We start from the raw sequence: 15,517 nt of genomic DNA on the forward strand, positions 1-15,517 counted from the left end.
CTTGAGAGGTATCATTCTGTTAAGACTGCCCATTAAACCACCTCCACTCATATGGAACCTGAATTTTATATTATCCCTTATGATTCTTCCCCCCCTTTGAGCCTGCATCATCCTGTGACTTGAAGTTCTTAACCTGGAAGACTATTTTCTTAATAGCTATCACTTCAGCTAGGAAAGTTTTGGAGTTGCAAGCATTGTCTATCAAACTCCCATATATGCAGTTCCACAAGGATAAAGTATGCTCAGAATCAAACTTAAACCAATCCATAGACTTACCAGTCCCCCCCCCCCCCCCCCGAGTATGGCAATAAGGCAGAATATATGATGTTAAGTTGTCTATCTCGCCTTCGTTTCTTGCTTGTTGGGATCGGAGCTGATCCTCGGCTCCGACTCGGCCATCTTCTATAGCTCCCCCCCCCCTCCATCCCCCTATCTTATTGGACCGAGAGGAGTTTAGGTTTCACTGGCTGAGTGTTCTCTGGTTTGTTTCCTCTACTGACTTAGAGGTTATAACAGGTAGGTTTAGCCCTCTGTTTGGAGGGGTTTCATTCCATAGCTATGGCTGGGGTTAGCTATTTCAAACGAGATCTGGGTAGCTAGCGCTAGGAGTCATGGGATAAGGGGTAGCCTCGAGCCAGTAAACAGCTCTTGAGCTATAGAAGATGGCCGAGTTGGAGGCTCTGATCGGCTCTGATCCCAACAAGCAAGAAAGAAGGTGAGATGAAGACAACTAACATGGAACTTTATGGTAGGTACATAACTTCTTTTTACACCAACTATATATACATAGGCAACTACATTTATACTTGCACAAAACGAAGGACTTTAGAAAGACTGACCAATTATTTGTGTCTTTCTCAGACTGCAAAAAAGGTGCTCCGGTTACCAAGACCACTCTCTCCAGATGGTTGTCATATTGCATTACATTCACGTACAAATCCTAAAACAAACAACTTCTCGACAAAGTATGACATCATTCCACCAGAGCTATTTCTACCTCTTTTGCCTTTCAGGCCAAACTGCCAGTTGATACCATTTGTGCTGCAGCAACATAGGGAAGACCTCATACCTTTATTACTCATTACAAAGTTGATTTGGCCTCCAGGGCCTCTTTTGGGTCCACTGTTCTGAAGAATATTCTCCCTTGAGCCACCTGAGGAAGATGGTGCTTGGGACACTGTCCCAACCAGTGCAGAATGAAGGTGAGATAGGACAACATCACATAAAGAAGGCGTCTATATCATATTATCATACAATGTAAATAGCAAATGCTATTTCATCGTACCTATAATATCAAAACATCAAAATGTCGAACAAACGGAACAGCAAATTTTTTCCCAGGGAAAAAATTCACTGCTCCGTAAGAAAAAAAAAAAAAAAAAAAAAAAAAGTTAAACACAAATTTAAGTGGGGGGCTTCGCCTCCTACCCACACACCCCCTACTTAAATATACCAACTCTGAGATTGCACCATAGTGGAGGAAATGTCAAAGTCCCGAAGACGACCCACCAAATTTTTTCCCTGGGAAAAATATTTGATGTTCCGTGACTTTGCTATTTTGCCATTTCGACAGTATCGGATCGACTAAATAGCATTCGCTATTTAGTCCATTCAGTAGCGTCATATAGACCATAAAGAGGTTATGTACTCACCAGAACATTCCATGTATGTTTTCCATCTTGCCTTCATTCTTATATTCCACCCTCCTTCCCCCAGCCTTTGGATCCTAGAGGACCGAGAGGATTTATTTGGCGTCTAATATTCTCTGACCCTCTTCTTGGTTTGTAAAGTAGTAAATTTTTGTGTGTATATATTAGTATACCAGCAAACAAGATCTGGGGAATTCCCTAAGGCATCATGTGATAGGGTGTAAGCCACGAGCTAGTTGAAGACCTTGAGCTTTTGTAAATGGCCGAGTCGGAACCGAGGATTGGTTCCGAACCCAACCAGTACAGAATGAAGGCGAGATGGACAACACACATGGAACGTTATGGTGAACACATAACTTCTTTTTATGGCACACTAAATTTAATTGCAATACATATACTTAATTTAAAACAGACTCTGAGGCATTAAACATGCACAGAATGCCCCCAAGACTTTAAACAAAGATTATTTCACAAGCTAAAATAAGGGTGTACAGAAATGCCCTTTATGCCAAATACCTCTTCTGCTACCCTATAGCTGTCTTACAAAACCAATAAGTTTTCATAAATTGGCCCAGATTAGGGCACAGCTGGTTTCTCAGTTACAATAACGTCAAGCACACTTCTTTTTGTTAAAAGAAGTTATACCATTTTTATTTCCATGCGACTGATAGTTATTAATATAGTCTTTTTAATATTTAGTATTATGTTGCCTTTATCAGCAACATATTACTTTTTTTAGAAGTCACTTTTAGTTCGTACTGCACTCCCTAAACCTTTTTTATGAAAGAACTACGCTGCTCCATATTATTCATACCAAATGTGCCAGAACAACTGAATACCTAGACAAACAAGTAATAACTGCATGACTTGATCTGCAAGAGACCATGTACAGAGGATGGAACATGAGAGCATATCTTCTTGTGCCATCCCTGAGCTCTCGCATTAGGATTTGCACAAATCCATTGGTCTGCACATGCCGTCCCCTATGTTGGGGGGGGGGGGCTAAGGGAAGAATGTACCTGCACCTTCTCATTTCTTGAGCACACTCAAATAGGGATTACGCTTGCTGATAGCTGGGGGAAGTATGTTGGAGTATTTTTCACCTGTTGGGGAGCAGTGGGGGGGGGTGAAGCTTGAGCTGAATTTTTCATCCAGTAGATTTGCTGTGTTACCCTGATCAGTGTAGGCGATACTGGTCGCCACCAGTTCAGCACACTGCTGCGTGTTACCTGTAAGGTTCGTGATGTAGCTGAAGAAGGCCATCTGATTTTCCTTAGTCTGTGAGGCTATCCTGACCTTATAGTTGGCCTTATTGGACTTAGACCTCACAGTTTCTCATTTAGTTGAATAACAGAGTACTTTGCTTTAAGGGAGTTATTTTCCCGATTTTGGCCATGAGTTTTCTTCTTTTATTATATATCCTGTTTAGGTGAGGATTCTACCAGTGGGGTATGTTTCTAGTGTTTTTTTTTTTGGTAGGTATGGCAGCCTCTATGCAGCCCTTCACATGTTTGTATAGTGACTGTGAATAATTCTGCATAGGTAGCTGTGGTCTCAGGGTTGGGGGGATCCTTACATTTTGGCAAACTGCTTATAGGATGTAATTTACCTTTGAAAAGTTCTCAACTGTTACTGGTTTATCTGGATTTTCTAGGTTTAATTTTACTTCAAATGAGACAGCTTTGTGACCAGACCTCAATAGTGAGGACATGACATGGGGTGGGGGTGGGAAGGACATTACCTATGGTGACTTGCATGTGTATCATCGTGTTTAACCAGCCTGGAGGTATATTTGTTGCTAACATCAATTGTAATGCCTTCACCTTTGACCACAGTCTGTGCTGTTGTTGGTCTAAATGTGTGGAGGGGACTGTAGCCTTGCACATTAACAAACTTTACAATAAGAGGAGAAAGCTATTACATGATAGAACAAAATCCATAAAAGGGAAGTCACCCCTGATCATTATTAGTAAAAAATTACGAGCACTCATAAAATCAACTAAGGCCAATTTTGAGAGAAAAATTGCCATGGATTCAAAGGACAATCATAAGGCCTTTTTCAGCTGTGTTAGGAACCTGGGTGGAAACTCACAGATATGCTCAGAATTAGTCCAAAATGATACAAAAATCACTGAACCCACAGACATTGCCAACATACTGGCAGACAGGTTCAGTGCAAACTTCACTCCCCTCTCCCCCCCTAAAGGAGAGAGAACTATCCCAGCCGAGTGTAGCCTCCCGGACATCTCAAATGCGCAGGTGAAAGCTGCTCTCTCTAAAGCTAAAAACACAGCATCAATGGGACGAGATGGTGTCCCCGGCTGTGTGCTACACGAGCTAAATGAGGAATTAAACCCGCACATAAGGCAGCTGTTTAATCTCAGCCTTACCACAGGATACGTGCCCAAGGAGTGGCGTGACGGCAACTGTGGTCCCACTCCACAAAGGTGGCGCCTCACGGACCCTGGTAATTACCGCCCATAAGCTTAACAAGTCTAGTCTGCAAAGCTATGGAGAGGATCATAATGGAGCTCATAAACAAAGATATAGGGGACTTGCAGACATTGGACCCGACCCAGTTTGGCTTTGTCAAGGGAAGATCATGCCTTTTGAACTTGGTCGACTTCTTGAAATAGTCACCAAGGCCATTGATGAGGAAAGGCAGTCCATACAGCCTACCTTGACCTTGCAAAGGCTTTCGACACAATACCCCACTCGGGTATTGTAGAAAAACTTACCAGCTTAAATGTAAACCCATATGTCACAAGATGGGTTGCAAACTGGCTTAAGGACAGAACCCACAGGGTTAGAGTTGCTGGCGCTGTGTCAGACTCCAAGCCGGTCACAAGTGGTGTCCCACAGGGCTCGGTCCTTGGCCCCGTATTGTTTGGCATCTACTTCTCAGAAGTACAGGCCAACATGGGAGGACTTTGGCTGACAAAGTTTGCAGATGACTGCAAACTGGGCGCCATAGTGGAAAGTGCATCGGACACTGATATCCTTCAGAAGGGACTCACGGAAACAGATAGCTGGTGCCAGAGCCATGGCCTGAAGTTAAACGCCAAAAAGTGTATAGTCATACCCTTCGGGAAAAACAAGGTAACCCCAAGCTACCATATAGGTGGCAATCCACTAAGCACAGAAGAGGTTATCAGGGACCTGGGGACCCAGGTTGACAGTGGCCTTTCTTTTGACACTCACATTGCTAAAGTGGTTAGAAAGACCTTCTACATTGCCCACCTGATCATGAAGGATTCACATCCAGATCTAGTGAGGTCATTGTTCCCTGTACTCTTCACTTATCAGACCAATGATCGAGTACAATGCCCCATTCGGGATGTATCTCACCCGACATCTGCAGCAATTGGAGAGACCCCAAAAGTTCCTCACCAAAAGGATAAAGGGACTCCAAAATCTGTCATATGCTGCCAGATTGAAGAAACTCCAGCTCTATTCAGTCGCATACCGTCTGCTCAGAGGTGACATGTGCCTGACATACAAGGCCATGTCCAACCCGAATTAATGGACATGCTCCACCTCAAAAATCCAAATCCACCAAAACCACTAGAGCAAGCGACTTAAACCTTAGCACGGATATAAATAGGACGTGCTGGAGGGATAGATTTATCACTCAGAGACTCCCTATGCTGTGGAATAAAATCCCGGTCCATGTGAGGCAGAGCACCTCGCTGACTCTGTTCAAGAGAAATCTAGACCTGTGGATGGGAGATCGTAGGTTTACCCCGGGAATCATCTCTGGGTCACTGCTGGACAGAGGCACAACAAACTAATGGGCACAGTATTTTTTCATATAAGGGGTGGCGTAAGCCACAATAATTTGGGCTAGGCTTATAAATGCCTTAGGGCAGATAGCCTAGTATAAACCTATGAACCTATGAACTTCTGGAGTACTTTTTACATCTTTAAACCAAGCCTCAGTCACGGCACAGACATCTGAATTCTCCAGAGTGAGGAGGGCTTGTAGAGTGTGGAGTTTTTTGTTTAGACTCCAAGCATTGAACAGTAACACCTTAGGGCTGCTTGTAGACTTTTTCACTATGTAGTTTTGTCTTTTTGGTATTGCCTAAAAAAGGGTCCAAGGGAGTGGATAAAGTTTTAGCCAGTATTCAAAAGGCTAGGGGGACAGGTACAACCATATTCTCCCATGCTGACAGATATTGGATCCTCCTGGAGTGACACCAGAAACTAAGCCAATTTTTTTAATCAGTCTTTTTTTGTTTGCACTGTGGCATCATCCTTGGTGAAGGTAGAATGCAGCTCAGTGCAAGGCTCATACTTTTCTGTGACACATATTCTGTGAGATCCATTATATCTCTTTTCGTATAGTCCAGTTAGGTATGTCTTGGATCATTTACACCCTAATGGAATTTACTAGAATTATAGTGCTATATGGGGTGCAGTAACTTGAGTGCATGATATTGTGGATCCAGGCTCCAGATAGGCAACTAACTGTTGTCTTCTCCATGTCTAACCTGGTGGGTGGGCATCTATGTGTCACACTGTGGAGTCCCCAATGACAAGAGTATTAGGTAAAGTGTATGCTTGCCATATGGGCTTTGCACTTTCAGGATTGTTAGGCTTATGTGAGATGTCTGGTGTTGCTTTTGGTGTGTGATTTAGTAATTTCTGAGTAGCAGTGTTGCCATTGGGTGTCTTTAGAGTTCTTTGAGATTTGGGAAGGTTTCTTTAATGCTTTAGCATAAAACTGTGTGTGTGTGTGTGTGTGTGTGTGTGTGTGTGTGTGTGTGTGTGTGTGTGTGTGTGTGTGTGTGTGTGTGTGTGTGTGTGTGGTGATGAACTGTATGTGTGACTGATGTGGTATGGGTATTCTTGACAAACTCATTTGTACATGATATTTTTTCCCTCCAAGGAAGTTGTATATTTACATCTCAAGCATACTGTGCTATTTTCTTTAATGATTAATTGGTTGTTTGAGAACATGAGACGATTGCTACATTACCTTACAATGCCCAAATCTACCAAGCTGGCCACAGAGAAATTTGGAAATTGCATACTCATGTTTGATCATATAATAGGGTTGGCTGTTTAGGATTAAGGATTGGATTTTAACAAGGGGTCTCCTAGAGTAGTTTAAGGGCAGGATGTTATATAATGCTAGGAAATTGTAGTGCTATTTGATGTACAAGCTAGCTGCTCTTAGCTTATTTCTCTGCAGTACTACACCTTTTAACAGGTTTCAGATCTACTCCTAACTTTATAGATAAGTTTTACTTTCTAGGCGTTTGCTACCATACAGGGCCCTGCTAACTGTCACGGTCCAGGGTTCAGCTCCAAGCAGAGAAAAAAGCTTGAAAACTGCCTCCTATGCCCTCTTGCCAATAAACAACCACATTTTGAGCTTTCGGCTGTGCTTCCCAATTGAGAGAGATGAGGTAAACACCCTCTGCCACAATATGTTTGCTACTGGAATTTCTTAATGTAAAAAACACAGCAAAAGCAGCTCTCAAGTGCAGATTAAACAATAAATAATTACCAAGCAACTAAGTTCCAGTTAATTCACTCTTCTACAAAAAAAGTTGGGAATAGAGGAAGGTTTTGACCAACAGGAATGACTGCAAGTAGTGGTATATCAAACATTCTAGTGAGGGCTGAAATTTACTGGGGAAAATTAACAAAGGAACTAATGTACTTGGAGCAATTAACTAGAAAACAAAACTTATTTAGGTTGGGGTGATGCTAAGCAGAAGTTTGGACTGTAGGTTAGAGACTGACTTTCCTACTAGGGATTGATAACACAGTATAGGCAAAGAGAAAGGGATGGGGAGTACTAGGTGAAGGACCAGGTCTGGTACAGTTTTTAATTGTCTAGAACAGAAGTTTCTGTTAAAAAGGGGTAATGAGTAGGACATACATTTTATACACAACTATAACCATCAAAATGTGGCAGAAAATATTGGAAAGAGAGAATGGAAAGGCAACATAACAGACTATTGGGAAGACATCTATATAGCTCTCAAGTATGCAGCAAAGTCCAAAAGGTATAAGAATTTTGCTTGGAAGTTTTTGCATAGGTATTTGTATACCTTAAACAGACTTCAGATAATTTTTCCTCAGGTAGGTAGAAAGAACTGGAGATAAGATGGAGCAGAGAGAGAAAGGCAATTGGGACTATGTTTTTGGGAGTATAATGAGTTGGCAAATTTTTGAACATTCCCTACAAAGTACTTTGTCCGAAATGTTGGGGGAGCAAATGGTTGTAACTAAGGAATATTTCATATGATGTTTTTAATCTTTGTTTATTCATTACAATTAGGACTTCGGTTCCGTCCTCAGAACTGATACAGCCGTTTCCAAGCTCGCGCCAGCCAAAAACTCTCAGCTAAGACCTACCCATAATGCCCTACTCCTAGTTACTCCAGATCTCATTTGCTGCATTCCTCATCAGACGCGCTTGCCGTCTCTCTCAAAGCTAAGTGGAAAATTGTGATTTTTAATATAGTTTCTCCTCAAAATTTCTTATTTTTTAGTCAATTTAGCTTTTTCTCACTGTCGCCTATAACCTTCTTCTATTCCCTACCCTTTATCATGGTAGTTAAATACCATCATTGGTATTCTCTCACTTTTGTTTTTTCTATTAGGATAGCCTTGTTGCCTTACTATGTCAGACAAAGCTAAGTTGGGGTTTAAACAGTGTGACAAGTGTGGGCGTAAGATGCCCAACTTGGACGGACATGCTCAAAGTACGAGACACACTTGCACGAAGTGAAAAAGACGGAAAGACCTTGTCTGTTATGGGCATACGCTTTTCCAACCCCCAGAGGACTTACTCCAGGAACCAAAAGGGAGGAAAAATGTGGTTCAAGAAATCCCAAGGATCTTTTTGTGGCAGTCGTGGTGAGCAATCCCCCCCGGGGCAGAGGGGGCAACTCATCTGGAAGACGCCTCTTTCGGGGTAGAGGGGGTCCGCGTAACCAGGGCGCTAGAGATTCTTTCTCCGGCAGACCCTACCAGTGCTCCTGAGCAGCAGCTTGATTGCTTTCCTCTGCACCTACCAGCCTGGCAACTTATTACTACCGATGTTTGAGTGCAGAGAATAATATCCAGAGGCTACCAAATATCATTCAATTTAACTCCCAGACCCGTCAAACAAATCCCCGATGTACCACCCAATCAGAGGGAATTAGCAGCCTTAGAAATAGAAAAGCTGCTAAGAAAAGAGTCATCCAACCAGTCCCACCAGACCAGACAGGATTCGGGTTTTACTCAAGGTTCTTTTTAGTGCCAAAAAAGACAGGGGACTGGAGACCAATCCTGGATCTCAGCCTATTGAACAAATTTATCAAACCTCAAAAATTATGGATGGTCACTGTACAGTCCATTCTCCCCTTCCTAGGGAGGGACAACTGGATGTGCTCTATAGACCTCCAGGACGCGTACTACCACATAAAGATGGATCACTGCTCCCAGAGGTTTCTCTGCTTCTGGCTGGGAGCCAATCACTACCAGTTCAGGGCACTGCCATTCGGTCTCTCGACAACCCCCCCCAAGTGTTCACCAAATGTATGGCAGTTGTGGTAGCTCATCTTCAACCACACGGATTCCAGGTGTTTCCGTATCTAGACAATTGGCTCCTTACCTCTCCAACCAGGAATCTCCTAGTCCGCAGCCTCTCTTACACTCAAGGTCTCGCTCTCCACTTGGGGATTACAATCAACAAGAAAAATCTCAAATTTCCCCAACAAAGACACTGGAAATTTATTGGAGCAGTCTTCGACACAACATCCTGTCAAGCTTCTCTCCCCCGTCACAGGCTTTCGAAAATAAGACACCAAATCCAAGACCTTCTTCCTCAGACCTATGTACCAGCATGCCTTGTACTGCAACTCTTAGGCTCCATGGCAGCTGCCATTACGTTAGTACCACTGGCGAGGCTGCACATGAGAATCTTGCAGTGGCTCCTTTCCGCACAATGGTCGATTTTAACTCACCCACTCGACCACATGATACGTCTTACAAACCGTTGCAAGGAAGACATGCTATGGTGGATGAAGCCACAAACAAATCTTTGGTGTTGACCTTTCTGTCTTCTCATGGCCACGGCGACCACGTACGCTTCCCTGTTAGGGGAGGGGGTTTCCAGGGAAAGATGGTCCAAGGCATCTGGTCCCCCATGGAGGCAAATTTGCACATAAATGTCCTGGAACTGAGGACAGTTCTCTTAGCGTTGCAAGCGTTCCATGCATCCCTACCTTCTGGGACCATTGCAGTTTAGTCAGACAACATGGCAGTTGTCTGGTATATCAACAAGCAAGGCAGAGCCAGGTCTTACTCCCTGTGTTGGGAAGCCATGAGGATTTGGCACTGGGCGATAGCTTCCAACCACTTTTTTATAGCAACGCATATTCCCAGGAGTTCCAATCTTATTGCGGACAATCTGAAGAGGAACATGTTGATGCCTCACGAGTGGTCCCTCAACCCTGTAACAGCTGATCTGATCTTCGAACGCTGGGGCAAGCCTTGCTGCAATCTGTTTGCTTCCCCCCTAAACAACAAATGCAGAAGCTACTTTGCCCTGATTCCCCCCTCAGGGGGAATCCCCAAAGGAAGCTCTAATGCACGATTAGCTTCAGGTTCTTATATATACCTTTCCTCCATTTCCCCTCATTCCAAATTTCTCCAGAAAGCTCAGAGGTTGAGAAGCAAAGTGATCCTCATTGCCCCCTATTGGCCCTGTCAAGTCTGGTTCCTGTTTCTAGGGCTTCATCTGATTCATAGCCCATGGATGCTGGATCCTTCCTATGACCTGTTATCTCATCCTCAGGGATCTATTCATCCGAATCTCCACAGTCTCAGGCTCACAGCTTGGTTCCTCCACTTCCAATGATTGTCAGGCTGCCTGACATCCCATCCCCTGTTCGTGAAATTCTTCTGGTTTCACACAAACCTTCCACCAGGGAAGTTTATTCTAGTAAATGGACTAGGTTTTCTATTTGGGCCAAAGATCAGAACATGGATCCCTTCTCTATGTCTGTTCAAAAGTATCCTTCAGTAACTGATGACTCTTTTACACACAGGAGCCTCAGCATCGATGATCACTGTACATTTAGCAGCTATCGCCGTTTTTCATAATGGGTTTGATAATTCTTCGATTATGTCACACTGCCTATGCAAGACATTTTTGAAAGGAGTATTACACATTAAACTTCGGTCAAGCCTCCAGTAGAACCCTGGGACTTGACTTCAGTCTCTCACAGGTCTTCCTTTCGTGCCCTTTGATTCATGTGATTTAAAGTTTTTGTCATGGAAAACCTTACTTCTAGTAGCACTTATCTCAGCAAGAAGAGTATCTGAGCTGCAGGCCTTGAATGTCATGAGACCTTACTTGATCTTCCACACATATAGGGTGTCCCTTCGTACTGACCCTTCTTTCTTCCCAAGGTCATTTCTGTATTTTCCATTAACCAATCTATTGACCTGGGAGTTTTCTTCCCTCAGCATTCTAATAGAGGGGGGTACCTTTTGCACACCCTTGATGTGCATTGGCAGCTCCGCTGTTATTTGGACAGGACTAAATCTTTCAGGAAAACAGATCAATTGTTTGTGGCCTTTGCAGGACTCAGATTGGGTAAACCTGTTTCCAAAGTGACTTTATCCTCCTGGCTTAGAAACGTCATTACCTTTATCTCCCAACAGAATAAGGTATCCTTACCTTCCAGAATAAAGGCTCATTCTACCAGATCTATGGCTACTTCTGTAGCATTTCATTCCAGAGCCTCTATGGATGATATCTGTGCAGTAGCCACTTTATCTCTCATTACAACTTGGATTTGGCCTCCAGGGGACGAGCATCTTTTGGTTCTATGGTGCTCAGGAATATCCTTCCTTAGGGCCACCCAGGACTCAAGTAGCTGGGGACTCGGTCCTAATTTTAATGAATAAACAAAGATTTACAACATCAGATAAAGAATTTATGTCTTATCATAACATTCCATCTGTGTTGTAGATCTTTGTTCATTCATTACTTCCTGCCCTCCTTCCCCTTGCCTGGACTCCTGGTGGACTTTAGGAACTATTGGTTAGGGTATTTGCTCAGACAGAGCCTTATACTTTTTTTCTATTACTGCCTCTCTTATATTGGGGCGGGCAAACTCGATCTGGAGTAACTGGGAAAGGAGCATTATAGGTAGGTCTTAGCTGAGAGTTTTTGGCTGGCGCAAGCTTGGAAACGGCTGTATCGGTTCTGAGGACGGAACCGAAGTCCTAATTGTAATGAATGAATAAAGATCTACAATACAGATGGAATGTTATGGTAAGACATAACTTGTTTTTTTGAGCTCAGACAAAGGATCTGAATTTCCCAAACACGGTAAGGCCTTACTAAGTTTAATGCTATTGTCTGGAGGAAAAAAAAACGATTACTAGAAAATGGAAATTAAAATCTAACCCATCTGTAATTGAAGTACTGAATACTGTAAAGGAGATAAAAGAAATGGAGAAGAGATCCTTAAAAAAAGGAAGGAGAAAATTGAAAAGAAATTAATAGAATTTTTGGAGCAATTCATGCAGAATCTCGTTTATGAGGAGGAATGAGATTTAAGGGAAGGCAGTAATTAAGCATTTTATTTAATTCTGGATTGAATTATAATTGTGAAGAAAACATGTACGCATTATGCATGAAAAGGAAATGTTTGCTATGTTTTTTTTTTTTCTGTTATTGTATGTGTACCTATGTCACTGTTTAAAATGTAAGGACTTAATAAAGGTGTTTAAAAAAACAGTATGGATTAGTCTACCCTACTTTATAAGGTTTTCTTTTGATGCCTTTGACTGTCACCTGATCTGTGTCTTCTACATAACTTTTGCATTTGTTGCAGTTGAAATAGATGGTCCCGAAGAAGCAAATGCTAATTAAGCATGTTAAGTAAGATAATTGTTTGAAAAGATGGGACCAGCTAGAGCAAGTTCCGAAATATGGAGACAGAATGGCCGAAAGATTGGACTTGCATATACTAAGTCTGAGATGCCATTTCTTGGAAAATTCCCCTTTCTCCAAGGTATGACCGTCTTGGAATTGGTATATATAAGTTCAGGAGGGGGTGGAGGAGTAGCTTGCTCCCTACCTGCAAATAGAATTTTAAAGGAGAAGAGTGATAACATTTGCACTTCTCCTGTGTTTTCTGTCTTTTTTTGGCTTGTTGTCACTTTGCATTTTGAGTTTCAACGTTTCAAAAGGGAGCTGTTATGTAAAAAAAAGTAATGTTTGATGAAATCTGTTCTCTCCCTTGCTTTATCAGACTTGTATAAATGTAAAGGAACATTCTCAAGTGGCATTGTTGATAACTCAACGAAGCTTGAAACTATCACCCTTCAGTAGATGGATGCCCTGATCAGAGCTTTTAGACCAGTAACTTTCAGATATAGGTATTTGAGCTCATGTTCACTTATTACCTTCTTACCCTGCCTTCTGACAAGCGGTGCTTGTATCTAGTGTCTAACTTTGGTAACAATATTTTAGATGTGTGTGTAAAAAGAAGAATTTTTTGTTGGTATTCAGTCATTACATTTTTCTACATCCCCTCTCCTTCTTTTTACCTCACCTTTACCCAGCCTGTGAATATGTTCAATAAAACTTGAAAAGAAAGAGGACGATTACACAAGATGTATTAATGTTACATCTTTGAAACCATTTCAGCCAGCAGGTATGCTCAACCCTTCATGTACTTAAATGTATGTCTTCTCATTAAGGTTTTCAGATATTACATTTAGTTTTATGGTCTTTGCCTGGATATTCACCTCGTCTTGGAAATTTTTTTAGTCGGTTTCTTTCATTCATCTGTTGGGGATATTGCTTTTTCATGTCTCTGGTGTGCAAAAAATTTGAGGTAGACTGCCTTTATATATTATTGGGTGGGTAGTCAAAAGATATGTTGATGCCCTGTTATCGTCTTAAGAGAGTACAGCAAGTTACAGCTGAAAATCTTCACTGAAGTACTGCATTCTGACATGAGTTATATAATACCCTTAAAAGTCTTATCTACTCAGCAGAATTTTTTTGTTGTTCTATAAATGGATTATTGTTCAACATTTAGTAATTGAGAAAGAGAGCAAATGCATCATAATGTGGATTTTTTTAAGTAACTACCTGCCCTACCCTCCTTTTTCTTTTCTTTCTCTCTTATGTATCTATGAAGCCTCCCCAATTACATTCCTACTCTCACCCAAACCTTAGTCTTTACTCTTCTCCTGTCCCTCCACTAAAGCTATAATTCCCAAACTATAATACCTTTCTTTCCTTCTCCAAGTAAAGCTATCTTATATGATTTATAGTAAGCCTATTCACATGTCCATATGATTCCAAGTACATTATTTTTCACAAAATCTATTGTAATGCGTCTTAATGTTTTGAAATCATGTAAAATTTTAAGCAAAACTCTAAGTAACTGTACATTCTTAAACCTTAATCTTTTTGTGATGTATAAAGTAAAGTCATAAGTAACATTGTGTTGTAAAAACTGTAATCTGTGTATGGACCCAAATGTCTAAATGTGGAGCTTTTCTCCCCGTGCCTCCACTGAAAACTAGTTCTGTGACCCATCTGTCTCTCCCGGTTAACAAATGTCAAATAAGTAAACGGTACAGTGCTGTATTAATATGTAGTGTCCCTGGATATATCTTGTTAACAGTGACAGTTGGGCTTGCTGAAGAGTTCTTTACTTCAAAGTTGGCAGATAATATATTGGCAGAGTGTTATTTTCGCCTGTTTCCTATTATTCCCAGTCTGTAGTCTTAATAGCTAATATGTATTTCTACGTTTCAGAAGTGGCTGTGCAGAAAGTTAAAAGTGCACCCCCGGAAGAAGAATCTGAAGAAGAGGAGGAGGTATCAGAAGAGGAAGAAGGTGAGTAAGAGATATGGGAACTGAATAGTATGCAGTTGCTATCCTGTGTGTGATATCAGCTTTATTATGCTGATGTAGTCAAATAACAATGTGGATTTAATTCACTATCAGAATAGCCAGCAGTACTGTAACATTTTCAACATGTGATAGCTAAGGTGTCGTGACGTGTTAACGTTTCATTCAGTAATGTCCTACCAGTATTTTTCATGACAACATGGGAATTCAGTGAGCATTTACAAGCCTTGATTTGGTTGTAAAAACTGATAAAATATATTGTTTAAAACTAAAGTAATGTATTTTATTGAGATCTGTTGTCATTGACAGTCTCACTGAAAACTTTACTTGTTTCTTTATTTAGTAATATGCTTATGCTTACTATTTCTTGTTTTAACAATGCAGTTTAGCAGTGAAGCTTATAATAAAATATTGGATATTATCAAGTCAATTTTTACATGTTTTGAATTTATTAGTAGGATTTAATCATGCATTGCTATAGTTGTTGTTTAGTTAATGGCAGCAATGCAAAGGTTATTCCCCTTTTGTGCAGATGTGCTTCTGTAGAGTTAGTGTCATACACATATGTGTGTGTATGTTTGTATAGATAGTAAAAAGGTTGCACAGACAAATCTGTTATTAAAACTACAAGAAAAAGCTAGACAAGTCGGAGTTTTCACTCTGTGATACCTTAAACCTCATGTAATAGAGGCCCATGGGATGTATGTAAATGACCAATAAATTATATGGCTACTGAATGACCATGGCTTTTTTTTGAGGTCATAAAAAGGCTGAAATAAATATGCATGTCCCCAGATAGTGGGCTTCATTGGCCTAAATGTATCCATAAATTCTTAAAAGAAAAACTAAAAAGTGCGAAAACTCTAGCTTATCTAGGTCTTTCTTGTATTTTTATATATATATATATATATATATATATATATATATATATATCTATATCTATATCTATGTCTATATATATATATATATATAT

The 15,517-nt window shown here is 41.1% G+C and overlaps 1 protein-coding gene across 2 annotated transcripts in view; it reads left to right on the forward strand.

Moving 5' to 3' along the window:
* DZIP1L (DAZ interacting zinc finger protein 1 like) overlaps window positions 1-15,517 on the forward strand; it is a 1,070,134-nt gene that overhangs the window by 688,980 nt on the left and 365,637 nt on the right. For both annotated transcript variants that reach the window (XM_044070018.1, XM_044070019.1), the window contains one exon: window positions 14,449-14,529. In XM_044070018.1, the coding sequence (XP_043925953.1) occupies window positions 14,449-14,529 (81 nt within the window). The remainder of the gene's footprint in view (window positions 1-14,448; window positions 14,530-15,517) is intronic.

This window comes from Protopterus annectens, chromosome 4.part1, assembly GCF_019279795.1.
Source record: "Protopterus annectens isolate FY-2018-M chromosome 4.part1, PAN1.0, whole genome shotgun sequence".
Classification (NCBI taxonomy): Eukaryota; Metazoa; Chordata; order Ceratodontiformes; family Protopteridae; genus Protopterus; species Protopterus annectens.